Here is a 27,520-nt window from a genome sequence, read left to right on the forward strand (position 1 = left end):
GCAGCCACAGATGCCTCTTGCATCTCCGGTATCACCAGTTTCGCCGACGTCACCTTTGAATCCACCATCTGTGTTTGAGGTTCCTCAGTGTCAGGAGTTCTCACCCGGGGCCGGCGCCGATGTCACCTCGAGCCCAGGCTCCACAGTATCCGGCTTTCCCAGCCCCAGGAGCCGACAGTTCTGCATTTTTAAATGCGATGTTTGCTAGCTTTTAACAGATGGCTCCAGGTGGTGGACCGGCTGGCCCTTAGGGTCCATTGGCCTTCAATATGGGTGCTGCGGCTCCTTTACGACCGGCACCTTTCATGCCCTTCCTTCCGATGGGAGGTGTTGGCTCGGCGCCGGTTCCTATGGCGTCAACTTCACAGCCGGTGACGCCGAGTAGATCTGCTGGTCCGGCGCCGGAGCGTTTTCGTGTTCATCATACGGTGCCGATGGATCCGGCGTCAGATGGATCCGAGGATCGGCATCAGGCTTCGACATCGGCTGACGCCAAGAATTGAGGCCAGGTTGCATTCAAGAAGGCTTGCCCTTTGCCTTCTTGAGGAGCAGGAGTATCAGAAGCAGGCATTGGAGGAAGGAGAGATCGAGGAACCTCTGGGGGATCTCAAAGGTTTAGATACGGCGAGTGGTTTGGATACCTCTCCGGAATGGGACTTAACATCTTCTGGAGAATATACAGAGGAGGCTGCTTCATTCCACTCTGTAATAAAGAAAGCAGCTGATTTTTTTGGACCTTCCCTTGCCGGTGTCCGAGTCTAAGCCCAACATTTTAACAGAGGTTTTACATCCAGCTTCGACGGTTGAAGAGCCACTTCTGCCCTTTAATGAGGCTCTGTTAGATCCAATTTTAGAAATTTGGAAGAAGCCGGTGTCATCTTCGGCAGTTAATAGATCGGTGGCTCGCAGGTATCGAGTGGCTCCTGCGGATCCAGGCTTTTTTTCCAGGCACCCGACCCCAGAGAGCCTGGTGGTTCAGGCTTCATGTTCATCTTGGACTGCCCCAGGTTCTTTTCCGGGAGTGCCTTCAGACAGAGACTCAAAGCAGATGGATCAATCTTCCAAGAAGGCTTTCTCATCATGCAGCATGGCTTTAAAATCTACTAATGCCACATGCATTTTGGGGAGATACATCTACGCCCTAATGGATGAGATAAAGTCGTCCCATGCTGAGGTGCCTCAGGAGGTGTTGAGTCTGGTCTCCGATGCTCAAGCTGCGGCAACCCAAGTGATCCAGTCTGGGCTGGATACTACTGACTCTGTGGCCAGGGCTATGGGCACTGCTGTTGCTACGAGGAGAGAGGCCTGGCTTCGTTCCTTTGGTTTCTCGTCGGATGTCCAGTCAGCCCTGCTGGATCTTCCCTTCGATGGGGATAAACTTTTTGGATCCAAGGCGGACTCTGCCCTTGAGAAATTTAAGGAGAGTAGGGCCACAGCGAAGTCTTTAGGCTTGCAGGCCTCCTCTTCCGTTTCTTCGAGACTCTTCAGAAGATTTAAGGGGTTTGGTTGTGACTCATCCTCCTCCTTTCTGGCAGATTTCAACAGCAACCTGCCACTGCTCTCTCCTATAGATCGTACAGGGGGAGGGTCCGAACTAGGGGAGCTGCACAGCAGCACTCTGCCTCTTCCTCTTCCTCTGGAGGGGTGCAGCATGGGGAGCAGCCTTAGTCTTCCACCAATTCCTTCGCATACCACTCCTGTAGGGGGGAGGTTATTGAACTTTCTCCGCAAGTGGGAGGATATAATATCAGACTCCTGGGTCACCAGCATTGTGGGGAAAGGCTATGCCCTTCCCTTTCGGGAGTTTCCTCCCCCCATCCCGCCCCACCCATCCTACTGTTCAGAAGAGCATCTCCTGTTACTAGAACAGGAGGTTCTAGTCCTTCTTTCAAAGGGTGCAGTGGAGTTGGTTCCAGAGCAGGAGAGGGGTCAGGGTTGTTACTCAAGATACTTCCTGATCCCCAAGAAGGACGGTCGGTTGAGGCCAATTCTGGACCTGAGGATCTTGAATTGGTTCCTCAAACAGGAAAAGTTCAAGATGCTGACCTTGGCTCAGGTGCTTTTGGTGTTGAACGAAGAAGATTGGATAGTGTCTGTCGACTTGCAGGATGCTTACTTTCACATCCCGATACTCAAGTCGAACAGGAAGTATCTCCGGTTTGTGGTGGGATCACAACACTATCAGTTTGCGGTCCTCCCGTTTGGTCTTATTTCAGCACCTTGAGTCTTCACAAAGGTGATTGCGGTGGTTGCAGCAGAGCTCAGAAGGAAGGGGATAGCGGTATTTCCTTACCTGGACGATTGGTTGATCAAAGCCAAGTCTCCGGAACTCGTGCTGTGTCACCTGCAGTCGACAACCCAGTTGTTGTTCAATCTGGGCTTTTTGGTGAACGTGCCCAAATCTCACCTGGAGCCATCTCAGCGCCTCCTGTTCATAGGGGCAGTACTGGATACAACATTGAATCGTGCCTTTCCTCCGACTCAGCGGATTCAGGACATTCAGGCGTTGGTTCCAATGTTTCAAAGTGGAGCGGTCATTCCAGTGCTCAAGGTCCTACGTCTGCTCGGTCTGTTTGCTTCTTGCATTCTGATGGTCACTCACGCTCGCTGGCACATGAGGGCTCTTCAGTGGTGCCTCTTAAAGCAGTGGTCTCAACACAAAGGAGATCTTGAGGGATCGGTAAAGATCTCCAGGGACGCTGCAGTGGATTTAAGATGGTGGGTTGCGGACAGCAATCTTTCTCAAGGAAGGCCGTTCTCACAACCTCCACCAGTGACCACAGTGATAATGAATGCTTCCACTCTAGGGTGGGGAGCTCATCTGGGGGACCTGGAGGTCAAAGGTCATTGGTCTCCAGTGGAACAGATGTTTCACATAAATCTGTTGGAGTTGCAGGCAATACGTTTGGCTCTCAAGGCCTTTCTCCCTTCCCTTCGCGGTCAGTCGGTTCAGGTCTTGATGGACAATACTACTGCGATGTGGCATATAAACAAACAGGGAGGAGTAGGGTCGTACCTTCTCTGCAGAGAAACTCTGCGACTATGGTCCTGGGCAAGAGACCATCGGATTTGCTTGGTAGCAAACCATCTGGCCGGAGTCTTGAATGTGTGTGCGGACAGTCTCAGTCGGCACTTCTCGACCGATCACGAGTGGCGTCTTCACCCAGATCTAGTCCGACAGATCTCCAGATGTGGGGAATCCCTCGGGTAGATCTTTTTGCCACTCAGGAGAACTCGCACTGCCCGTTGTTCTGCAGCCTCCAGTATCCGGTGCAAGGAACGTTGGAGGACACGTTTCAGATGTCCTGGTGCGACCAGTTGCTTTACGCGTTTCCCCCCATACCTTTGATTCCTCGGGTTCTGAGGAAAATTCACCAAGACCGGGCCCAAGTCATCTTAATAGCTCTGGATTGGCCAAGTAGGGTATGGTATTCAGATCTTCTCCAACTCTCTCTGTGCCCCTCCGCTCCGTCTCCCTCTCAGGGCAGACCCTCTTGCAATCGCAGGGGCAGGTTTTACACCCCCACCTCCAGAGCCTACACCTTCATGCCTGGAGATTGAACGGGGCAACCTGAGTTCCTTTTCTCTCCCACCTGAGGTAGTGGATGTTATTTTATCGGCCAGCAAAACTCCACTAAATCTATCTACGCTAGCAGGTGGGCTAAATTTGTGTGTTGGTGTGGAGAAAGACAAATTGATTCCTTACGTGCCCACTTATCAGATGTCTTGTCTTTTGCTTTGTCCCTGGCACAGAGGGGTTGTGCAGTGGCTACAGTCAAGGGCTATTTGTCGGCCCTGTCAGCCTTTCTGTGTCTTCCAGACCAACCTTCTTTATTTAAATCTCCTTTGGTATTTAGATTTTTAAAAGGCCTCATTAATAAGTTTCCTCCCACTCCTTTCATTATGCCTCAGTGGGATTTAAACCTGGTCTTAACGTTTCTTATGTGTTCACCTTTTGAGCCCCTGCATTCTTGCCCCATGAGGTTATTGGTGTTAAAGACTGTTTTCCTTGTTGCGATCACTTCTGCTAGAAGAGTGAGTGAGCTGCAGGCCCTTTCTGTTAAGCCCCCGTATACATCCTTCTATGTAGATAAGGTGGTGTTGAGGACCAAGGCTTCTTTCTTGCCGAAGGTTGTTTCACCCTTCCATATGAGTCAGACTATTACTCTCTCCTCTTTTTATCCTCCACCTCATCCTTCTAAAGAGGAAGAAAGACTTCATTGTTTGGACCCGAGAAGAGCGCTGAGCTTCTTCATAGACAGGACGAAGGAGTTTACATTGGAGGATCAACTCTTCATCGGGTACGTGGGAAAGAGGAGAGGAAGGGCAGTCCACAAGAGAATACTCTCCAGGTGGGTCATTCTTTGCATTAAGTTGTGTTATTCTCTGGCAAAGAAAGAGCCCCCTGATGGAATAAGAGCTCATTCCACCAGAGCTAAGTCAGCCTCTTCGGCCTTGGCTAGGGGTGTTCCTGTGGTTGACATCTGCAAGGGCGCAACTTGGTCGTCCCTCCACACTTTCGCGAAACATTACTGCTTGGATTCAGAAGTTAGGAGGGATGGCCATTTTGCACGGTTGGTGCTGCAGGATTTCTTGGTTTGACCATTCAGGCACCGAAGGTAAGTAACTCGTTCTTCTATGCTGATTCTCTTGTTTCCCCCTAGTCTTTCACGCAGAGATTTCGACTATTTTCAGCAGGCAAAATCGACATGTAAAACAGAGGAACGCATAACTCTAAACCATAATTCTAGATACCGAGCCCATCTGAATCTTCAGATCACTTGGCATCAAGTCCTAAACTAACAAAAGGTAATTATCTAACTTTGGTGTGACTGATGGCCGAATAGTGTATTGTGTGGTCTTGTAAGGTAATGTACAAACGCTTAATCTGTATGTCCACTACCGTTGAATAGACTCATTCAAGGGAGTGCCCTTTCCTTTGTTCCTTAAAACGAAAATGTGCGTCATTTTTTTAAAAATAGGCAAATTTCGTGATGATTATGTGACAATTTCGCGCTCCTTTTCATGATTTCAGTTTAGGAACACTTGTTGGAGCAAAACACCTCAAATGTTTTGGTGTGTTTAGCACTTAAGTTATTTTTCTTCCTCCATCATTCTTCACATCCGAAAACAGTAAAACACCATTTAATGGTTAATGATGTGAACAATTGAATTTGATTTGAATTATTCCTTTATTTATGTATGTGTTCGAGCCTCCGATCTGGCTACTACTAAACATTTTATAGAGTAGGTAAAAATGTTGAACATAATTACTGCTAAACTTTACTGTGATGTAATCAAATAAACGCTCTAACCAATTTTGGGCCAGATGTAGGAAAAAAGCAAATTGCGACTTGCAATTTGCGAGTCCGTGCGACTCGCAAATTGCAAGTCGCAATTTGCTATGCAGAAAGGTGTCTCAGACACCTTCTGCAACTCGCAATGGGGTCGCAAAGACCCACCTCATAAATATTTATGAGGTGGGTCGCAGTTTGCGACCCCATTGCGAGGATGGGCACTCACGGGGATGGTGGCCTGCTGGAGACAGCAGACCACCATGTCCGTGACTGCTTTTTAATAAAGCAGTTTTTTTTTTTCTATCTGCAGCCCGTTTTCCTTAAAGGAAAACGAGCTGCACTTAGAAAAAAAAACGAAACCTTTTGTTTCGGTATTTTTCAGAGCAGGTAGTGGTCCATAGGACCACTACCTGCTCTGAAAAATAGTTTTTGTGATCATTCACAAAGGGGAAGGGGTCCCGTCGGGACCCCTTCCCGTTTGCGAATGGGTTACCATCCACTTCAAGTGGATGGTAACAGCGATTTCATTTGCGACCGCTTTCGCGGGCGCAAATGAAATTGCATAGCATTGCGAGTCGCAAATAGGAAGGGAACACCCCTTCCTATTTGCGAGTCGGAAATGCATTTTGCGAGTCGGATCCGACTCGCAAAATGCATTTCTGCATAGCAAAGAGGCTTTTGCGCCTCGCAAACGGCGTTTTTCGCCGTTTGCGAGGCGCAAACCCTTTGCTACATCTGGCCCTTTGTTCCTAATTTATCGGTGGGTGAATATTCCATAGTTTTAAACTTTCGGAAGTTGTAAAACTGAAATGACTAAACGTATATATGGGACTTAAATGTGCCCTTCGTGCAGAGATTCGTCTCGAGATGGGGAAATCGCGAGATAGTCTTTGCAGAAGGATCTTCTTTAAAACTTTCCCTTTCAATTATCCTGCCTTAGTCTAATACCGGGGCATCTCTAAAATCTGTACTGAGGGGCTATTTTTTTAGTCTGACACAATCTGTATACCAGACCCTTGATTCCTCTGATTGCTAATCTCGAGATGAAAATGGATTAGCGAGGCTTAATCACTGTGAAAAGTGTTTTAAAAATAGATCTCTCCTGGAAACAAATAAATTAATTATATACACATCTTGTCTGCCCATTGAGAGGCAAATGTGGCCAGGTCTTGAATTTTAGTTATCACCTACCCTGCAACAGAGAGCAGCTTTTTTTTTTAAAGCCCAGTATTGTTTCTAATTATTAGTGCATAATGTTGGAATTTAAATCGAGAATTATACGGATGCTCCTTTACTTTTACTAACAGAACGATGCGCACGGATGTATGGATGTTAATTGGGGCACTGCATGTCAGGAGAATATGTCGGTGTACGTATGACTAATGAACATCTCTGAATACAACATAGAAGGCAATTGCCACCTTCGTGTGAAATACTTGTAACAAATTGTTGTCTAAAGTAAAACCCCGCTGAGTGCCAGTGGAGCAGTTTACGCCATGGTTTTTTGCTGTTCTCTTTTGTGCTCCATAATGCCACTGGCGTTCATTCAGAGTATCAATCATATATAATAACTACGCATCGAAAAATGAGGGAGGGGGTGAAATTATTCAAAGTGATTCCTTTGGACGTTGGAATGTCCGACGAAACAGGGTAACCATGTTATTACCTCTGTTAGTCCCAGTAAATTGACAACAAGTTCATTGGAGCTGCTGCAATTATGAAATGAGGCACTGAGCGTCGCTGTTCACCATGAAGTAGGGAGAGGAAACTGAGCGAGATTCAACAAGACGTGGTGCAAATACATCCGAGAATGATCACATCCACAACGGGGTTCGGCGGGCAAGTCAGAGCACCACAGTTCTCCTGCGGGCGGTCTAATTCACCAACTCATTCTTGTTTAAGACCATTACAGAAGATTTAAAATGGAGCTTTTGACAATCCGATGGAAACCTTTGCCAGCATGGGATCATACAGAGAGAGACTGTTATTCCGAGGCTCAGACACCAAGTCGCTTTCACTCCGGGGCTCAGTCACCGAGACTCTGTTACTCCGGGGCTCAGACGTCGAAGCGCTGTTACTCCGGGGCTACTCTGCTGCTTCTTGTTACTCTGCTGACAGTCTGTGGAGCCGCTTCCGGGCAGCTGCGTTATTCCATTCCCGAGGAAATGAGGAAAGGCTCTTTTGTTGGGAATGTGGCTTTGGATTTAGGGATGGATACAAAGGAGTTATCAGAAGGCGGAGCCCGCATTGTGTCCAGAGGAAGGAAGCAGTATTTTGTTCTAAATATAAACGGTGGTCATGTATACATCAACGAAAGGATTGACAGGGAAAGTATATGTGAGCGCGTAGACCAGTGTCTGTTAAATGTAGAGATTTTTTTGGAGAAGAATATTAAAGTGTATACAATGGAAGTAGAAATTCGAGATATTAATGACAACGCCCCGGCATTTATCGCTGATGAAATCTCCCTACAGGTCAATGAAAGAACTGCACCCGGGGCGCGCATCTCGCTTCCCGAGGCACACGATGCAGACCAAGGACATAATTCTCTTAAGAGCTATCAGCTCAGTGCAAATAAACACTTCACTCTGGATGTACAAAGGAGAGCAGATGGGTCACAGTTTCCAGAGCTAGTCCTTGAGAAATCTCTAGACCACGAAGACCAGAACGTTCACCACCTCATCCTGACAGCTACAGATGGAGGGGACCCGGTGAGGTCGGGTACAGCGCAGATTCATATCAATGTACTGGATTACAATGACAACGCCCCGGTGTTTAACCAATCGGTTTACAGGTTCGTTGTGTCGGAAAATGTGAACACTGGCGTTCTTGTGGGCACCGTCAGAGCCACAGACATTGACCAAGGATCAAACTCAGAAATAACCTATTCATTTAACAAAATTAAGGAAACGGCTCTAAAGAAATTCAAGCTGAACTCTAGCACGGGTCAGATATATCTGACGGAACAACTGGATTTTGAAGAATTTGAATTCTATGAATTTGAAATACAAGGAAGTGACGGGATTCTGTCATCACGCTGCAAAGTTTTGATAGATGTCATCAATGTGAATGACAACAGACCTGATATTATATTGTCTTCTCTACTTAAAACGATTTCAGAAAACAGCCCACCGGGTACAGTCATTGCTCTTGTAGAGGTCTATGATAGAGATTCAGGAGACTATGGTAGAGTTACTTGTTTCCTAGCTCCTCACCTCCCCTTTCAGTTACAAAAATCGATTGGAAGTTACCATAGTTTGATAACAGACAGTGCTTTGGACAGGGAGCAGGTCCAATTATATAACATTACAATCACTGTCACAGACGGTGGGACTCCCCCACTGTCTAATACCAAAACCATAAGCCTTGAGGTTATAGATGAAAACGACAACCCACCAATATTCCCGAAGTTGTCATACAATGCATACATTATGGAGAATGTTCCTTCAGGAGCGTCAGTTTTTGGAGCCAAAGCAATGGATTTGGATTTGGACAAGAATGCTAAAATTACTTATACCATCCTCGATGGGTACATTTATGGTGGAAGATTGTCTTCTTATATATCCATTAATTCCGAATCCGGTGTCATCTATGCACTTCAGTCCTTTGACTTTGAAAAAATTAGAGACTTTCAGGTACATGTAAAGGCTGAAGATGGCGGTTCTCCACCTCTTGCCAGCAATGTCACAGTGATATTTTATATACAAGATCAAAATGATAACACTCCTGAAATTTTATACCCATCAACCCCCACAGATGGCTCCTCTGGGGTGGAGATGGCTCCTCGCTCCTCTGAACCAGGTTATCTGATCACCAAGGTGGTCGCTGTTGATGCTGATTCGGGACACAATGCCTGGCTCTCCTACCAGCTGCTGAGGGCCACAGACCAGGGACTCTTTACCGTTGGTCTTTACTCAGGAGAAATCAGGACAGCCCGTCCCATTATGGAAAAAGACGCCATAAAACAATTTCTGGTGGTTTTAGTGAAGGACAGTGGACAGACCCCCCTCTCATCTTCAGTTACAGTCACCATAGTGTTGGCGGACAGCATGCCAGAAATACTTCATGATATAAGTGACCCTTCAGCGCCAGAAGCTATGGATTCGAACCTCACACTCTATCTGGTGATCGCTGTTGCAGTTATTTCCTCCTTGTTCCTTTTTCTGATCATTCTTCTTTTGGCCATCAGGCTTCACCGTTGGAGAGAATCACAGCTCTTCGACACATCCGGTGTTAACTTCAATGCACTTCCTGCCTCTCACTTTGTGGGCATTGATGGAGTCAGAGCTTTTTTACAGACCTATTCTCATGATGTTTTTTTAACAGGATGTTCAGAAAAAAGCCAAGTAATTTTCCCAGTTTTAAGTGATACAAATACACCTTCACGAAATCACAATAATGAGATGCAAGAGAGTATGCTCATTGACGACGTTTTAAGTATGGCTAAAGAGGACCAGTATTTTAATCAGGTAAGTTCATTTTGTGTAAAATGTGTTTTTGTTATGTAATCGGATATATACAAGGCTCGTTGACTACCTTTATGATCTGTTGCCTTAGCAGTTGAGGGGTGATGTGTTGTGAGACTTTTACGGGCTTTATTTTCCGGCTGTCAGAAAAAAATGCCCCTAAGACTAAAGCTAGCTCAATAAATATCACAGCATGTAGAAATGTGAGAATCCATGCCAGATTTTCAGAATGTCAACATGACGTGAAGAGGCATGCAATGGATTTGAGTGGATCTCATTCACCTGTTTTAAAAGGGTGGCATTGATCCAGTCGCGTTGAACTCAAGGCAGTCCTGGTTAAGGCAGTCGAAATCGATTTCACTGACTCATGAATCCTGAATAGAAAGAAAACTGTGAAATCTACTGAGCTCAGGTGTAGCTGAAGATGTGTGCAAATACCTCACCGTTTCCTTGACATTTGTAAACGTGATCATATGAATAGCAAACAAATATGCTGTGCGCAGGCTCCAACATTTAATATTTGCCATTTTCGCCTGACAATACGTCACTGCTTTATCATGTTCCCTTTATTGTTCATGTTTTATAGCTAATGAAAATTCGAACGCCAAATTGGCACTTGGTTTTTGCTGACTGTCATTTTCATGCCTAACTAGAGACAATATCCAATCTGTGAAAAAAGTGACAGTCATCCGAGATCTGGTCCCAAAAACTGCTGTCTATTTCAGTGAAAGCTCAACTAATTATTCAAATTATTGGGCTCGCACTTTAAAAATGCGTGACCTGATTCTTTGGCGCCTCAGTTTGTTAAATTCCATGTAATGTTTAATCGCATGCTGACTCTCTGCATGCATCCTCTTAACAAAAATAACAGCTAATTAAAAACATAAAAACATTTTTATTTTTGAACGTCATTAACGGAGTAATTATGTGCAGCTCTTAATTACTGCGCGAAGAAAAGGCTGGCGTACATTGTACAGAGCTGTCCAAAATCAGGCGTTCTTTACTTACCCCGAATGTCTTGTATGTATGAATGTATGTACATGAAGCAGAATTGAACAACAGGAATTACGTAGTTTCCTAAATAAAAATAGTTGACCTATACTTTGAAAAGGCGACGTTTTGCATGTATTTTATGCTAATGATAAAGCGTTGTGATCAGCATACTTCCTTGGGTTCCATTATATTTCATTGCACGGCAATAAGCTGCGAGGTTGGGCTGTTTAAAGCGTTTTAGCTAAGGAATGCGATTCTAAGGTTAAACACAGGGTGTCGCTATTGCTCAGCGCTTACGCTTCAGAGTCGACATTTATGATTTGGTGACGTCTCCAGCATTCTCGTTACTCGTTGAGCACGGCACAGCAGCAAAGACTCGTCCAACGCTGGGGTGAAGAGGAACCACCCAGCTCGTTTTCCTAGGAAGGACGTGGTGTGAATCACTTTTATTTCTAAAACATTTCTGAACATAACGTGGATGGAAAGCTGAACGTTTCGTTGAGCCTTACGTCTGAAGTGAGTGGCGCTGATTATGGCTGGAATGACGACCAGCTCCAGAGAAGCTGAGTTGAGAAACAGACGGCAAGTACTCGTTTCTCTATTGTTTTTCTGGGTCTGTCGGGGAGTGTCTGGACAGGTGAAATACTCTATTGCTGAAGAACTGAAGAGAGGCTCCGTTGTTGGTAACATCGCTAACGATCTCGGGTTAAATGTCAGGCAGTTGTCTGACAAGAGACTACGCGTTGTTTCTTCCGCTGGGAATGAATACTTTACTCTAAACGCAGAAACCGGAAACTTGCATGTGAATAACAGAATTGACCGCGAGGAAATGTGCGGAGAAGCTTCAATTTGTGTGATTAATTTCGAAGTTTTTGTCCAGAATCCTCTGAATGTGTTTCACGTGGAAGTTCATATACAGGACATTAATGACAACCCCCCGAACTTTTTGACAAACTCAGTGGATTTGGAAATTGTTGAGACCACTTTGCCAGGAGCCCGTATTTCGCTTGGGAATGCCCGGGATCCTGATATTGGCGTTAATGCCCTGCAGGGCTATAGGCTGACCCCAAACCCATATTTTATCCTAGAAGAGAGACTGAGCAGCGATGGCAACAATTATGCAGACTTAGTGCTGGAGAATCTTTTAGACCGTGAAAAAGAAAGCCTTCACCTCTTAGTTCTGACAGCTTCCGACGGGGGAGAACCAATCAGATCGAGCACAGTGAACATTAATATTAATGTTATTGATGCCAATGACAATTTCCCAGTGTTTAGTCAACAGAGTTACAAAGCCAGCATTAGTGAGGGAGCAGAGAATAATTCTATAGTGCTTCTGGTGAAAGCCACTGACAAGGATGAAGGCTCACATTCACAAATCACTTATTCTTTTAGCAGCATCTCGGAAAGTGCTCTTAATACCTTCAGCTTAGACCCAGATACAGGAGAAATTAAAGTGAAGGGCCGTATCAATTTCGAGCACACTAAATCTTACAAAATGGTAGTAAAAGCTAAAGATGGAGGCGGGCTCGTTGCTCACGCGGGGATATTGATAGAGGTTATTGATGAAAATGACAATGCTCCAGAGATAACCTTTACATTTGTCACCAGCCCAATTCCAGAGAACTCCTCCGTGGGCACAGTGGTCGCCCTAATCAATGTTAATGATGAGGATTCTGGAAATTATGGGCACGTGGAGTGTCATGTTCAAGATAATGTACCGTTTACATTAATCTCATCATCTAAAAAGTATTATAAGCTTGTGACATCTGGCTCACTGGACAGGGAAGCTGATCCCGAGTACAATATCACAGTTACAGCCACAGACAAAGGCTTGCCTCCTCTGGCCACAACCCAAACTATCCGATTAGAACTATCTGATATAAATGACAATCCACCGTCTTTTGACAAGCTCTTCTACCAGGTATATGTTCATGAAAATAATCCACCTGGTGCCTCCATTTACTGTCTAAAGGCATCTGATGTTGATAGGGATGAAAATTCTCGAATCACATATTCTTTAAACAGTCACCTGGGTGAGCTCCCCTTAACCTCCTACATCTCCATTAACTCCCAGACCGGAGTGATCTATGCCCAGCGTTCCTATGACTATGAGCAGATCAAGGAGTTTGAGTTCCAGGTCAGAGGGCAGGACTCTGGGTCTCCTCCTCTCAGCAGTAATGTCACTGTGAGGGTGTTTATTGTTGATCGGAATGATAACCCGCCTGAAATCCTGTATCCTGCACTTGAATCTGATGGTTCAGTATTATTCGAAATGGTTCCTCCTTCCTCTGAAGAAGGTTATCTGGTCACAAAAGCAGTAGCTGTTGATGCTGATTCTGGACACAATGCCTGGCTGACCTTCCACCTGCTTCAGTCATCCGATTCGCCTCTTTTTAAAATCGGGCTCCATACTGGTGAAATAAGGACATTGAGAGCCTTTCTGGAGAAAGATCTCCTCAAACATAAAGTTGTAGTAATGGTGAAGGACAATGGGCAGCCACCTCTCTCAGCCACAGTTACCCTGAACATGGTGTTTTCTGAAAACATGCAGGACGTCATTCCGGAGCTAAACAACCAGCCCCAGGATTCTGACCAGCAACCACAGTTAGAGGTTTATTTGGTCATTGCTTTATCTGTAATATCGTTTTTATTCTTTATATCACTGATGCTTGTGGTGATTATCAAATGTAGGAAACCGAAGGGACTCGTGGTATTAGATTCTCTAAATCCTGCTCTGTATACACACATTGATCCAAGACTTTCATCCAATTATCACAATGGAACCCTGCCATTGCCCTTTTCTTATGAGATCGCTGCAGCCTTGGATTCAGGGACAAATGAATCTACATTTCTTAAATCAAGTCAAGAGGTTCCAGCGGACATTATTTTTACTGCAAATGATTCTGGAATGTGGAGTGAGTGTCTTGGAGGGACTATATCAAACGAAAGCACAAAACAGGTAAGAAATGCCTATGATGTCACAATGATACATACTTTACCAATGTTATATCATTAGACGTATATGAGTTGCTCATGTTTTTGGAGTGTTTCTTAATGTGACCTCTTTGAAGGCTGCACTATAGCTTGTCAGATCTCATGAGTCATTAGAGCAAACTCTGCCATTGATCAGTTTGTTTTTATTATGGCCATTTACACACCCTGATGATCTTATGGGCTGTCAGAGAGTGTTTTAGTGCCAAGTTATTTTACTAATAAATTTAAGTCCTGGTTTAGATGTTGACAGAAAGGGTGGTCCATTGCAACAGAGTCTTCTTTCCACCAATCTTAAGGGCCATCGCTGGTCCACCCATCTGATTTGCAGGCAGCCAGAACCTCATTATTTCATCAGTGGAGACTGCTCCGTCTCCATGCCAGCATACATGTCCCATGGCCTGATACAGTAAGGGCCAATCGAGGTTTGATCATCTGTCCACCCACCAGATTTAGACTGGGCAAACAAATGGTCGGTATTCACTATCCATTCCTGACAGGTAAAACCTGGCAGTAAGGGGTAGTGAAAACTGCAAAATGCCTACCTCCCCATAGGAGAAAACTACCATGGTGAGGGAGAATCCTGTTTTTCTTTTTTTTTAATTTCCCAAATTAAAATCTCACTGTTTTTTTGTTTTTGTAAAACAATAAAAACATTGTAAGTTTGCTGTGTGGCTCTATAATGTTGATTGAGCCGTACCTCTATCTTACAATTCATTGACAAGAACCACCATGATGGTGGATTCTGCTAATGCTAGAGCTATCCAATGAGCTGGTGGACATCTCTTTGGCTGATCATACTCCATCAGGGTAACAGAGTACTTTACTTCATTGCCCTGATGGAGTAAAACTGAGCCTTCAAAATTCTAAATCGACCCATTAGTATTAACACCGCCAGATACATTTTCGTTACAATTGAGAGTCTCACATAAAGTGACATGTTTTATGGTCAACATATTAGCTGTTTGTACAGATAACACTAATAAATGCAGGGTTTTTATGAAAAAAAAGTTATTTAGCGGTATTAGATGCCTAAGTATATGACTCTGAGTAGGTCTCGGTCCATGTAGCACATTGTCTTGTTCCTAGTCTTTAACTCTTCTTGTGCCCTCGCATATGCCCAACACATTACAGTGCTCAGCATTTTAGCACTTGTAGGTAAATTACTGACTCCATCACTCAGATATTTGTTGGGATGTTCTACTCCTTCCAGGGTAGAGCTGTTTTCCTTTAATTTCAAAATATTAAACATTCCATTTTTTTTTAAGTGCAAAAAGCGAGTACAAACCATATTAGGAGTTCACAGCACCACCCCATAACATGTCATCCTCATTGTTTTTAAACTTTGAATATTATGGGCAGTGAATATAACACACCCTAATATTTCCACTGTGTAGCTCATGACTAATAATTGAGTTTCAGAAGTACCACTGGCAGAGGTCAGGAAACATAGGTGAAATGTAATCCCCTCATCTCCAGTAAAACCTTTCTCCGTGCACCATTGCATACACTGTATGGTGATCCAATGAGGTATGTTGTGCATTTCCTAGAATTTCACAGTTTTAATATGTAACTGTGCATTTTTGTGTGTGCTTTTTATGGTACCTTCAATTACTTCATATTGGCATAGAGTGTGTTGTGGAGTCCAGTTGTAAGTTTTGTATGACCGTATGCTGCTGCAGTCTGTAACAACAAAGATACATTTTCAGTAAATTGGTATAGTATGGCAGTCAACCTCCGGAAGCTGAATAGCGCTTATAAATTATTGTGCTTCATCAGTGCTGTCAAATGTACACAATTTACCTTCTGAATGTCCTCAATCTAACCCCATAATGAAACAATACGCCCAATACCGGGTCGTATTGTGCTCTATGGTATTTTAATGAAGAAGGCACCGAAGCATAGTTCCTTTTTCACATTTGCCTAAACTCTGGATAAACGTGCTGATGTAAGAGAGGGCATGTGCTGAGGAGGTTTTCATGAACGTCTTTTACTGGTGTTATAGGAATGGATCAATAGCTCCTTGGATGGTAGAGTTGATGAGATGCTTTGAAGGCCTGTGTGAAGAGGTGTGTTTAGCAGTTTACTAAAAGAAAATAGCAAAGTGTAATGTCATTTACAACAGAGGCCCAAAGTTGGTGGTCCGTCGTAAATCCCCTGAAAATAAATACTCCGAGAGCAAATTATGCTAGCATTAGAGATCACTAGTACGCAAAAGTCGATAGCCTTAATTAGTCACATTTTATTGCACAATAGTCAATTTGTTGGCTGTGTTTGATTTCTTTATGCGTGGATGCTGCTGTTAGAAATGCTCATATATTTGCATCATGTTCAAGAGTTGATGGGCATGTATAATACAGAAACTGTAGAAATGTCGATATTACTGGCATTGTACTCCTCATTCTAAATAGGGTAGGTCTACGGGCAGCAGGTAGCCTGAAAACTGGAAGATACTGCATTGCTGCTAACCTTTAAATTAGGCCTTGTATGATGCATTTTTTCATCTTACCTCATCACAGTTTTATAAACCACACCAGAATCTGTGTTTGGGTCGTTTGGAGGGCTGTTCTTTTTTCTCTTGAGCGTAGTCTTGTGAAGTTCTCAAATAATGGTCCACCCCTGCTTCGGAGTTTCCTACGTTTACCTTGTATACTGTTGCATACTTTCTCTCCCAAGTGTTTGTTCTCTCTAGGAAATGGTGAGCACTGTGTGTTCAACTTCATGCCTTGCTTAGTTTTGTTTATCTAATAATGCTGCGCTTTACAAATGCTGATTGATTGATCTTTGTCTTGTAAGGGACTTTGCCATCTCTCATGCAAGTAGCTCGTGGGCATTTTGTAATTGACGTTACACCTTGCTCTGCTATGTCTACTGAATGACTCTGAAACCATTGTGTACAATTTGATTAGCTTTTCTTCACGAGTGACTGAATATAAATTACAATTTATGCAAAAGGTTGGTGCAATTCCTAGCATAGACCTGGCTGCCCTATGCCCTTTGCTTGCATAGAACAATAAGTAATTCCCAAGGTTTTCATGGTTGGGTAAGATTTCCACATACGTTGTAAACCACTGCTGTGTAGAAGAGGAGAATACTGAAATCGAAGTGTATTGAAATAAACAATATTTTGACTAGAGCGTGGATACTCGAGACTTAAGGACTGTACCTAATGCGAGATTCATTGTCGGTCTCTTACATATCTTCACTGACTGCTTGAAGAAGGCAGTGGGCCCAGTTCTTCCTATTTTATAGGATATCATGTTGAGCCAGAGGTCTCAAAGTAAATGGTTGGGTTGGTATTGGATGGATTTCTGCTATATGAATACTGGCCTATTGTTATATTAGCTCATGGCACTACAGGCGGAATTTAAAAAGTGCTTGCTAATGCTAAGACGACCAAAGCTAATAGCAAAGTACTAAAGAAAAATGCTTTAATTTGTCTGTTCTAAGAATTAGTTCTGAAAATGTATTTCATAGAGACTATGGTGTGCTATAACTTTGAAGTGCAAGGTAGATCTCAATATCAATTAAATTATCAGTTCTGGAGGAAATACATGCATCAACAGCAGACACTTTCTGATGTTTAAAAAACAAATGTGGCTGAATTGCCATATTTGGAAAAATAAATCTATTTGGAAATATACAAGAATGCAAACTTAAATTGTAAATGTTCATTTTCTTGAAGTAGTTAAAAAGTCAATTAACCAACAGCATAATCTAGCCTCCTACATTAATTAATCTATTTTGATCAGAATTTCTGATTTGGTCGAACTGAGGTTTAGATATATGACTCACACTCACCAATACATGTTCAGTAATACCAGACTCTTTTAAATTGATGATTAAACAGGCCCTTTTTGTATGACATTTCTTTTTTGAATTAAAAACAAAAATACAACAGTGCCCAGTGGGCATCTGAAGTCGTATTACCTTAGCCCTAGACATTACAACATTGGGGTACAGGAGATAGACGAAAATGAAAAAATAAGAAGAAAGAATATCCAACTTCCACCCCCCACAACAGAGAGGAACGTAAGTGATTATCAAGTTCTAGGCCTGTAGCCCACTGAACTCATCAACTGGGATAACAGCAATGACAATAACAAGTCACAGTTTTCAGCAGACAGGACAAAGAACTCACTTCCCAGCCCGCTTAAGATTCTGCATGTCAATCAACCCCATCAAGGTCACTTGTAAGCAAGACGGTCGGAGTGGTCGGACATTTTTGCTCAACGATGTACATCTGCAAGGAATCCCCCTGACAGTGTATTAATAGACAGTGTTGAGGGCTGTGCTTCTGTGATCATGCAGTCATAATAAGCAAAAAGAATATCGCTGGCCATCATAACAAAGAGCTCGGGATTGCTAACAGTCATGGATGGAAAAAGGTTCCCCACTTCCGCAGACTTTTTGAGACTTAAGGTTAGCTGGATCCCATTTGCTTAAATTGATTTTTTCCACTGTATGCATTAAAGAGTGTTATCAATGGTCTCATATAAAAGCTGTAGAGGAGGAAACCGGTAAACCACTCATCATGCATGTCTCAAGTCACAGGTTTCGGGTGGAATGAAATGGGGATAGTGCTTCAGATTGGGATCTGGTCAAAAGAAGATATTCCGCAAAGAAGTGCATTTCTAATTTCAGCATCCAAAAGCAGTACCACATGTTCAACAGAGTGGAAAGAAGTGGACATGCAAATAAACCCCTACACCTGTACAACTAACACGCCTACCTTTGTTCTAAAATCTCCATTGGTGAATAAAGAACTAGTTTCACTGTTCCTGCCCTTTTCAATCCCATATGAGGGAACATGATAATTCTTACCTATTAGGGGAATAGTAGTGCCATCCATCACCAGTCCTGACATCTCTATTGCAGGATGTTTTAACACGCACTGTTGGTATAGTGAGAACTAAGGCAGTAAGTTTTATCACACCCAGTTGGTGTAGAGAAAATATTGCGTATATCTGCTTCTAGCCAATACTGTCTACTGTCACTACAGTGGCTTGGACAAGACTCTGTAACGTTCCGGAATCTTTCTGTGAAGCCTCTGGTTGATCATCTAAGGCCGAGTTTATGGTAACTTCTCATCCTAATGTATTAGTTTTGCAAATGCAATGGTTTTATTCAGAACAAATTCAATTAATACCTTCAGCTAAAAGCAGATACAGTAGGATACACCAGACGGTTATATCCTCAATGTTCCAAATACAGGATCCAAACGGGTTTGATACTAAAGCAGGGGTAACTGCACTCCTAAAAGTACATTAGGCAAAAGTTATCCAATGGTAGTTTCTGCCCCAGTATTTTAGCCCTGGTTATAGCTTTGGTCCTGATGTTTTTTTAAGTTGACAGTTTATGGGGGAAATTTAAGGCCAGGAAGTTCACAAGCCCTCAGAGTCCAATTTCTCACACCATCTTGCATTTTCGCTTCTAAATTCTCCAAGGTGAGAAAACAAATTGTGTTTAGCAAAAGTTTTTTTCTTCAAAGTATTATTAATTTCCCCATCTCAGACTTCACTGACCTTGGGCTATTTCATAGATCTGGTTAGTAGCCATTCAAAGGTAAATAGTTTCCTAGAATCATGGATTATTTCGTAATTTATTGGTCCCCAAGAAAATCCCTGACATAGAGAATGTTCACCGTTGGTTTTAAATGTACATGGGAAGCTAAAGCTTAATTTTCATATATTTCTTTCAGTCTTTTCAACTTGAAGGTATCTCTTGTAGTTTTAGCTTCATTGTGAGGACAATGAATCAAGTATGGGCGTAGTAAGTCAATGTTATTTGACATATTTAGTCCTCTGTTTCTGTAAAGCACTAAATACTGTTTTGAGATGGTCTTAAAGTTTGTAGAAAAAGGATAGAGAAAGCAAAAGAGGAAATAATAATATTCAATGGCCTGTCTTAAAGAGAGGTTGTTCTACCTAATTCCACATGGGTACACAGGCAAAATGTTTCCTTATTTGCCTGTGGCCACACTCCCATGCAAATGAGGAAACACATCCCAGTGACTCACAGAAGAACATTTAGAACGTGTGCAATCTGTATTATGGAAGTGTCCACAGAAGTGTCTATGGCTTTTTCTGTAACACCAAAGGAGTAACCTACAGCTGTAAAAAGTAGGTAAACATTTCATGTGTGCCCTTTAGCACGTTTTCGAATGTGCCCATAAGTGATTAAAGTTTCAAGTGGGCACCAGGGCAAAGTGTTTCCTTATTTGCCCGAAGCCACACTCCCATGTAAATTAGGGAACACATCCTCGTGATTGCATAGAAGAACATTAAGAAACTGTGATCTGTATTATAGAAGAGGCCGCAAAAGTGTCAAAGGACCATTTTTTTAATCACCAACGGAGTGTAGAAAGTGGGCACACATTCACTTGGTGCCACTAAGCACGTTTTCTAATATAGCCATAAGTGATTTAAGTCAAACAGTACACCAACTGAGGGTTTGGGTGTTTTTGTGAGAGTCCCTTCTTGTGTAGGAGTGAATGATGACTAAATGGATAAATCACAAACATTTGAATGTATCTGAGATGGTAAATTAACAGCCGTTCTTATGTATTTGACCTGCAGAGACCAGGAATAATAATAAACAGCCGTTTACTAACTGAAGATATTTTAACCCCTTCGCTGCCAGGCCTTTTCCCATTCAGGTGCCAAGCCTCTTTTTAGGCTATTTGGGGCAGTTCGCGCTTAGGTCCTCATAACATTTGTCCACATAAGCTACCCATGCCAAATTTGTGTCCCTTTTTTCCAACATCCATGGGATTCTAGAAGTATCCTGAGTTTGTAAGTTCCCCTGGAGGAGACCAATAAATTAGCCAAAATACAGTGAAAATTTAGTTTTAAATAGAAAAATGGGAAAAAGGGCTGCAGAAGAAAGCTTGTGTTTTTTTCCCTCAAAATGGCATCAACAAAGGGGTTGCGTTGTTAAAATCACCATCTTCCCAGCTTTCAGGAACAGGTAGACTTGAATATTTTTTGTGCTTTTAGCTTCCTTCCAGCTAGTGACAGAAATGAGTATGAAACCAATGCTGGATCCCGGATAGCTAAACATTTCTGAAACGTAGACAACATTTTGAATTCAGCAAGGGGTCATTTGTGTAGATCCTACAAGGTTTTCCTGCAGAAAATAACAGCTGAAATTAAAAAAAATATATTGAAATTGAGGTGAAAAAAAACCAGCCATTTTTCTCCACGTTTTATTCTGTAACTTTGTTTTGCAATGTCAGATTTTCAAAAGTAATATACATTTATGTCTGCTGGACTCTTCAGATTGTGGGGTATACAGGGATTGTAGGTTCATCAAGAACCCTAGGTACCCAGAGCCAATAAAGAAGCTGCACCTTGCAATGGGTTTTCATTGTATACAGGGTATTCAGCAATTCATTTGGTGAAATATAAAGAGTGAAAAATAGGTATCAAGGAAACCTTTGTTTTTCCAAAATGGGCAAAGATAAGGTGTTGAGAAGAAGTGGTTATTTGCACATCTCTGAATTCCAGAGTGCCCATGCTAGCATGTGAATTACAGGGCATTTCTCAAATAGACGTCTTTTTTACACACTGTCCTACATTTGGAAGGAAAAAATTTAGAGAAAGACAAGGGGCAATAACACTTGTTCTGCTATTCTGTGATCCCCCAAGTCTCATTTTCATTGGTAGGTCTAATGCCTGCAACATGAAACACAACATGGACACCTCACATTTTTCCATTGAAATCTGACGTGTTTTTTGGAAAGTGCCTAGCTGTGGATTTTGGCCTCTAGCTCAGCCCGCACCTTGGGAAACCTACCAAACCTGTGCATTTGTGAAAACTAGACACCTAGGGGAATCCAAGATGGGGTGACTTGTTGGGCTCTCATAAGGTTCTGTTAGTCAGCATTTTTTGCATACTTCAAAATTTGGCAAAAAAACTATTTTTCCTCACATTTCAGTGATAAAAAATTCTGGAATCTGAGAGGAGCCTCAAATTTCCTTCCACCCAGCGTTCCCCCAAGTCTCCCAATAAAAATGGTACCTCACTTGTGTGTATAGGCCTAGTGCCTGTGACAGGAAATGCCCCAAAACACAACATGGACACATCACATTTTCCCAAAGAAACCAGAGCTGTTTTTTGCAGAATGCCTAGCTGTGAATTTTGACCTCTAGCTCAGCCAGCACCTAGGAACACCTACCAAACCTGGATATTTCTGAAAACTAGATACCTAGAGGAGCCCAGGATGGGGTAATTTGTGGTGCTCTCACCAGGTTCTGTTACCTAGAATGCTTAGCAAACCTCAAAATGTGACAAAAAACACCTTTTCCTCACCTTTCAGTGCTGCAAGTTTCTGGAATCTGAGGGGAGCCACAAACTTCTGTCTACCGAGCATTCCCCCAGGTCTCCTGATAAAAATGGTACCTCTCTTGTGTGGGTAGGCCTAGTGTCCGCGAAAGGAAATGCCCTAAAACACTATGTGGACACTTCAAAATGATCAAATACAAAACTACCTGCTTTTGCTGGGGGCACCTGCGTTTTTGGTTCTGGATTCAGCAGCCATATAGGGAAACTCACCAAACCCAATCATTTCTGAAAACTAAACACCTGAGGGTGTCCAGGGAGGTGTGACTTGCATTGATCCCCCAGTGTTTTCTTACAGAGAATCCTCAGCAAACCTCAAATTTAGCTAAAGAAATCACATTTTTCCCACATTTCTGTGTGGAATCACCACTCCGGCACAAATTTCCTACCACCCAACATTCCCCTCAGTCTCCCGGTACAAATGATACCTCACTTGTGTAGGTGGGCCAAGTGCCTGTGACAGGGAAGAGCCAAAAACATGTTGAAAATGAGGGGGAACCAAAGCGAGTCCAAAAGGGCAGTTTGAAAAAAATGTTTTTAGTCCAACAAGTGGGGCAGAATTTTTATTGGTATAGATGCAACAATGCTGGGTGGTAGGAATGTTGTGGATTCCTACAGATTCCGGAAGGTTCCATCACAAAAATGTGGCAAAAATGTGTGATTTCCAGCAAAGTTGGAGGTTGCAGTCCATTGTAGGTAGGAAAATGGTGTGGGTGCATGTGCCGCACACCACCCTGGACTCACCCAGATGTTTAGTTTTCAGATGTGTCTAGGTCTTGTAGATTTTCCTACATGGCAGCGTCCCAAAGTCCAAAAAGTGCAGCCCTCACCATTTCAAGGGGGACGATTTTGAGAGTTAGATAAGCTCAAATGTAAAACCAAAACCCAGAATAATCAAATGTTGTCTTGCCTGCTGGGGGATAAGATGTTTTAGTATGCGGGGGAGAGCTGAAAGATTGTTACCCCCTTCAGCTTCAGTTGGGGTGACGGCATAACCATGCCCATACTGGTTGGTAGCCACCACCCCATTATTATTTTTTTTTTTAATTCCCTGGCATCTAGTACGCTTTCTGACCCCCCCCCCCCACCCCAGGGAGTGGATCGGGGATAATTGCCCCATCTGCCCACCGGAGGGCAGAACAACTTTGTCCCCATTTATTTGTGGTCAGGGTATGGCCCTATCCCCGTGCCTAAGGGGTCACTACCCTTGTGTGAAATTGGCAAAACAACAACAAATCCCTGGTGTCTACTGGTTTCTGCCCCCTTTGGAGGCAGATTGGCCTAAGAAAAATAGGCCTATCTGCCCCTAAGGTGGGCAGAAAAGGCCTATCAAAAAAATTGTCCCCTGGGGAGCGACCCTTGACTAAGTGGTCGCTCCCCTTATCAATGTAAACAAAAAAAAATCCCTGGTGTCTAGTGGTTTCTGTCCCCCGGGGGATGATCGGCCTAATTAATAAAGGCTGATCTGCCCTTGGGGGAGGGGTGGGCAGAAAATGGCCAATAATAAAATTGTCCCCTGGGGAGCGACCCTTGCCCAAGGCGCAAGGGGTCGCTCCCCTTATATACCTAAATTTAAAAAATTAAAAAAACCATCCCTGGTATCTATGGCCTAATTAATATAGGCCGATCTGCCCCAAGGTGTGTGTGTGTGTGTGGGGGGGGGGGGGGGGCAGAAATGGCCTTAGATAAAATGCCCCCTTTGTGGAGTGACCTTTGCCCAAGTGGCCACCCCCCCTTATTTGTTTACGCAAAGTAAACAAAATCCCTGGTGTCTAGTGACCATTCCTGCAGCAGGATCGCTATGCCATCCTGCTGGAGGAATGCTCAGAGAGACATGAAAAGGGAAGTAAATGCCTTTCCTTCCCTTTTCATGCCTCTCTGACCTCCCCTACCCCTATACTGAGGGGAAACAAATCTGTTTCTCCTTGGATCGCGCTGGAAGCATGCTCCTAGCGCGGTGGGTGGCGACCTCTGATGAGGTCAGCACACTCTTCTAGTAAATTCCATGGTCCTTTTTACCAGGCAGTTAACCCTCTCCACCTGACCATTACCTTGTGGGTTGTATAAGGAGGTGCAAAAATGCTTCACACCCACATTCTTCAAGAATTCCTTCAATATCACATTGATGGAATGTAAAACCATTTACGGCCTTGTAATATCAAACAAATGTTTAAGCATGATGGTAAACAGCAAGTCAGAATCAACCATCAAGATGACAATCTTGCCATCCACTTTGAACTCCACTTTAGGACATACTCTCGTTTTCAATTCATCGTTAATACCAACCTCACTGTCAAAACTGTCAAGCATCAAGACTGTGTTCCAACACATCTTCCATTTCCTCTATTGAAGCCATGCATTTCTTGGTTACTTTGCACACACTTGCCAAATGTCCGTTCTTTCCACAAGCACAGCATTCTTAGCCCACTGCACTACAATTCTTGGAGTCACCCCAGTGAAAGCTGCTGCCACACTGGTTACACAGGCGACAAAAGACCTTGCCTGACACATTTGACATTCCTGCATCCTTGGCACTCTCACCTTTGTTATGTGTTTTATTTGACAGCTCAAGTTTTCTTTTTTACTACATTAATCATTGTCTACCTCCACCATATCAGAGGTAACTTTATGCTCAATTTCTTGCATCTTATTCAGACATCAGTTTGAATTCTTCAACTACTTTGGCTATTTTTACATCCCCCTTCAAAGTCAGATTGCTGGCAGCCCAGAGCCTCTGCTGCATTTTTTTTGCTGCTGCTCTGACCTATGGGCTGATCTCTTATTAGCTCTTCCGTCACCAGCCTAATCTTGCATTTTGCCGCTAATTCCCTCAGTCTGGCTACTGTTTCACCAGGTTTTGGTGGCTGCGTTTACAACTTGTGACATTGCATGACTGTTGAGAGTCTTTGCAAAACGATTTTGCAGTCACCACTTTGCTTCTTTGTAAACATACCCATTTTCATCACCACTCATCGCAAACTTGTGGCAAATATTTGAACACATGTTGACCTTCAGTACCTATACACCTGATCAATAACACCTTTTTCCTGAGGGGCGAAAACCCTGTGCCTTCAAGTACTACTAAATAGTTCTCAGATGTTTCCAACCCAGTCTTCCTATTCAATGAGTGGATCCTCTTGGTGCATCAAAAATGGAGGTGGCACAACAGTAGATTGGCTGATGCTCACACACTTACTATCCTGTAAGAATTGTGAGGGCTAGATGAATAAAGGCTCCAGGTGGTACAGGTAAAGGTAATGCAGCTCACACAGTGGCAGGAAATCATAAAAGTAGGACAAATCCTGAAGAAAAGGACACTCAATGGTTTGTGATGCAGAGCAGTGCAAACAGTAATGTGCCTCAAAGTCACCATAGGTGGCACTGTCACCCACAACCATAGAGCACATTCTGTGGCAGTGCTGTCCACAGTGTGGAAAATAGAAGCGATCTGAGAGGAGGTGAGACCTGTAAATGTTCACATTTTCATTAAAAATATTGAGAAGGCTGAGGTTTGCTCAAAATATTAGGAAGGCTGTGGTTATGCATAGGCAACACTGGCAGGCTCAGAGACATTTGCGTTCACCTTGTACTGTGTCCAGGAGACTGAGGTCGTGCAGGAGCCATGAGCCGGCGAGGAGAAGTGCTTGAGTGGTGTATGAGCGTGCTGATAAAAGGCGGCACTGATGTAGGAGTGATCACTCAGGGGAAATGCTTGCACCTCTAACTGAATATAGATCCCAACAATGACAAAACGAAACTCGGGCTGGGTGCAGATGTAGTTGTACTGAGCCACGCAGGAACAGCTGCTGAGGAATGGGCAATTCTACCCCGCTTAATGAGTTGAAAAAACGATGGCACAGGCTTCCTCTGCACGCCATTGTAGGAGTCCTTATTGGCCACAGTTGCCTGGCGATCCCATCTGTGACGCAAGATTATGTTGTATGGTTCCACAAAAACAGCTGGACACTCTGGATGGCAATCACAGGAAGTTCACTTTAGTAGAGAAATCCTGTGCCTTGCAAGGCAGGCACCAACTGCCTTAGAGCCTCCGCTATGTCATAAGACTTACATGATAACTTTCCATTCCTTCCATGATTTAGCAATACATTTAATAGAAAAAGTGAACTTAATTTCACTACCACATTATAACAATGTGGCAAACTGTTTTTTCCTATGTAAGAGCACTGAGGGCCCATACTCTGCACAGTAAATTATCACAATCTCAGTTTGTTTATTCAATGAGCAAGAGATCATTGTATTGGCCACCAGTGTGCTTTTTGGTGTGTGTGTGTGTGTGTGTGTGTACAAGCATGTGTATTTGTGTGTGTGCTTGCATATGTGTGTTTGCATGATTGTGTGCATCTGTGTGCGCATCTTGCACATGGCCATTGTTCAATTTACAAGCATTGCTTCTTTCTGTTTATTAAGCAGATGATTAATGCATGTTCCATTGTCATGTTCTGCTGCAAGTAAATGTGCATTTGTCTTTCCACCAACCATGTCTGCTACATAAGTCCAGCCATAACTCTTTATCCTAGGCTGCACACTTTTCAAGGCCCTGCACTCCTGCTATAAAATGTCTGTCTAGGACAAAAAGATTTCCTGCCCTTGCCTTTTCAGGTAACACGGTGGCAACAGTACTTGATGGTATCAAATGCTGAAGTTGCTTATTAAAAATAAACTCTTTCCCAGTAACAATTTTTCATAGAATTAAGTGTTCCTTGTTTGAAAATCAGGGTGGGACAGTATGTAAATTTTTTGACCATGGCCCCTCAAAATCTGGCAGACTTCGCCACAAGGTGCACCTATCGTTGACTACATCTTATATATGTTTCATTACTTTCCTTGCCAGTACTTCATTCAACTTGTTCCTTATTCAAATACTGCATACATTATGGAGCTGCTTGGGTTTATATGCAGTATCTTTTCTAAGCCTCTTTTTTACCAAAGTGAATTTGAAGAGACACTGCATAGTATGTGTTTTGCTGGGGCTACGTAGATGGTAAAGAGAATGCATATGGCACTGATGATCCATGAGTGGAATGTTACAGACTCCAATAGATGGTGTTGCATTACAGTATGTGGATGTAGTCCAGCATCACATGTGATACATAGGTACTTCATTCAATAGAGAAACAGTGTTTATTGTACATAATTCTTCTGTCATTTTAGGGGAAAACTATGTGTCAACTGTAATATTTAGTAAATTGTGGATATGCTTAGGTACGTAGAATTACAAAATAGGAAACTATGAGAGATAGAAGTGTTGCTTTACTGTCCCCGGCGGCGGTTAACGCGCCGGCCCCTAATGCCCCCTGCGGGGGCGGGAATTTGCCATAACCCCCGCACTTGGCCCACTCCAATTACTGTTATTTCCCAAATACATTTATGAATAAAATCACAATAGCCGAGTGTGTTTGTATTCTATTG

General features: G+C 43.3%; 3 protein-coding genes across 5 annotated transcripts in view; all 3 read left to right on the forward strand.

Moving 5' to 3' along the window:
- The window catches only part of LOC138245662 (protocadherin gamma-C3-like), an 830,748-nt gene that overhangs the window by 142,468 nt on the left and 660,760 nt on the right, over window positions 1–27,520 (forward strand). The window lies entirely within an intron of this gene.
- On the forward strand, window positions 1,088–11,151 carry LOC138245775 (protocadherin gamma-A6-like). Its single transcript, XM_069199668.1, has 3 exons — window positions 1,088–1,574; window positions 7,200–9,766; window positions 11,047–11,151. The coding sequence occupies exons 1-3, from the start codon at window positions 1,088–1,090 to the stop codon at window positions 11,149–11,151; spliced, it is 3,159 nt and encodes a 1,052-aa protein (XP_069055769.1).
- The window catches only part of LOC138245776 (uncharacterized), a 30,990-nt gene continuing 14,618 nt past the window's right edge, over window positions 11,149–27,520 (forward strand). The window contains 1 exon segment of the mRNA XM_069199669.1: window positions 11,149–13,715. Coding sequence (XP_069055770.1) covers window positions 11,289–13,715 — 2,427 coding nt within the window. The 5' untranslated portion in view covers window positions 11,149–11,288.

This window comes from Pleurodeles waltl, chromosome 7 (assembly GCF_031143425.1).
Source record: "Pleurodeles waltl isolate 20211129_DDA chromosome 7, aPleWal1.hap1.20221129, whole genome shotgun sequence".
NCBI classification, from domain to species: Eukaryota; Metazoa; Chordata; class Amphibia; order Caudata; family Salamandridae; genus Pleurodeles; species Pleurodeles waltl.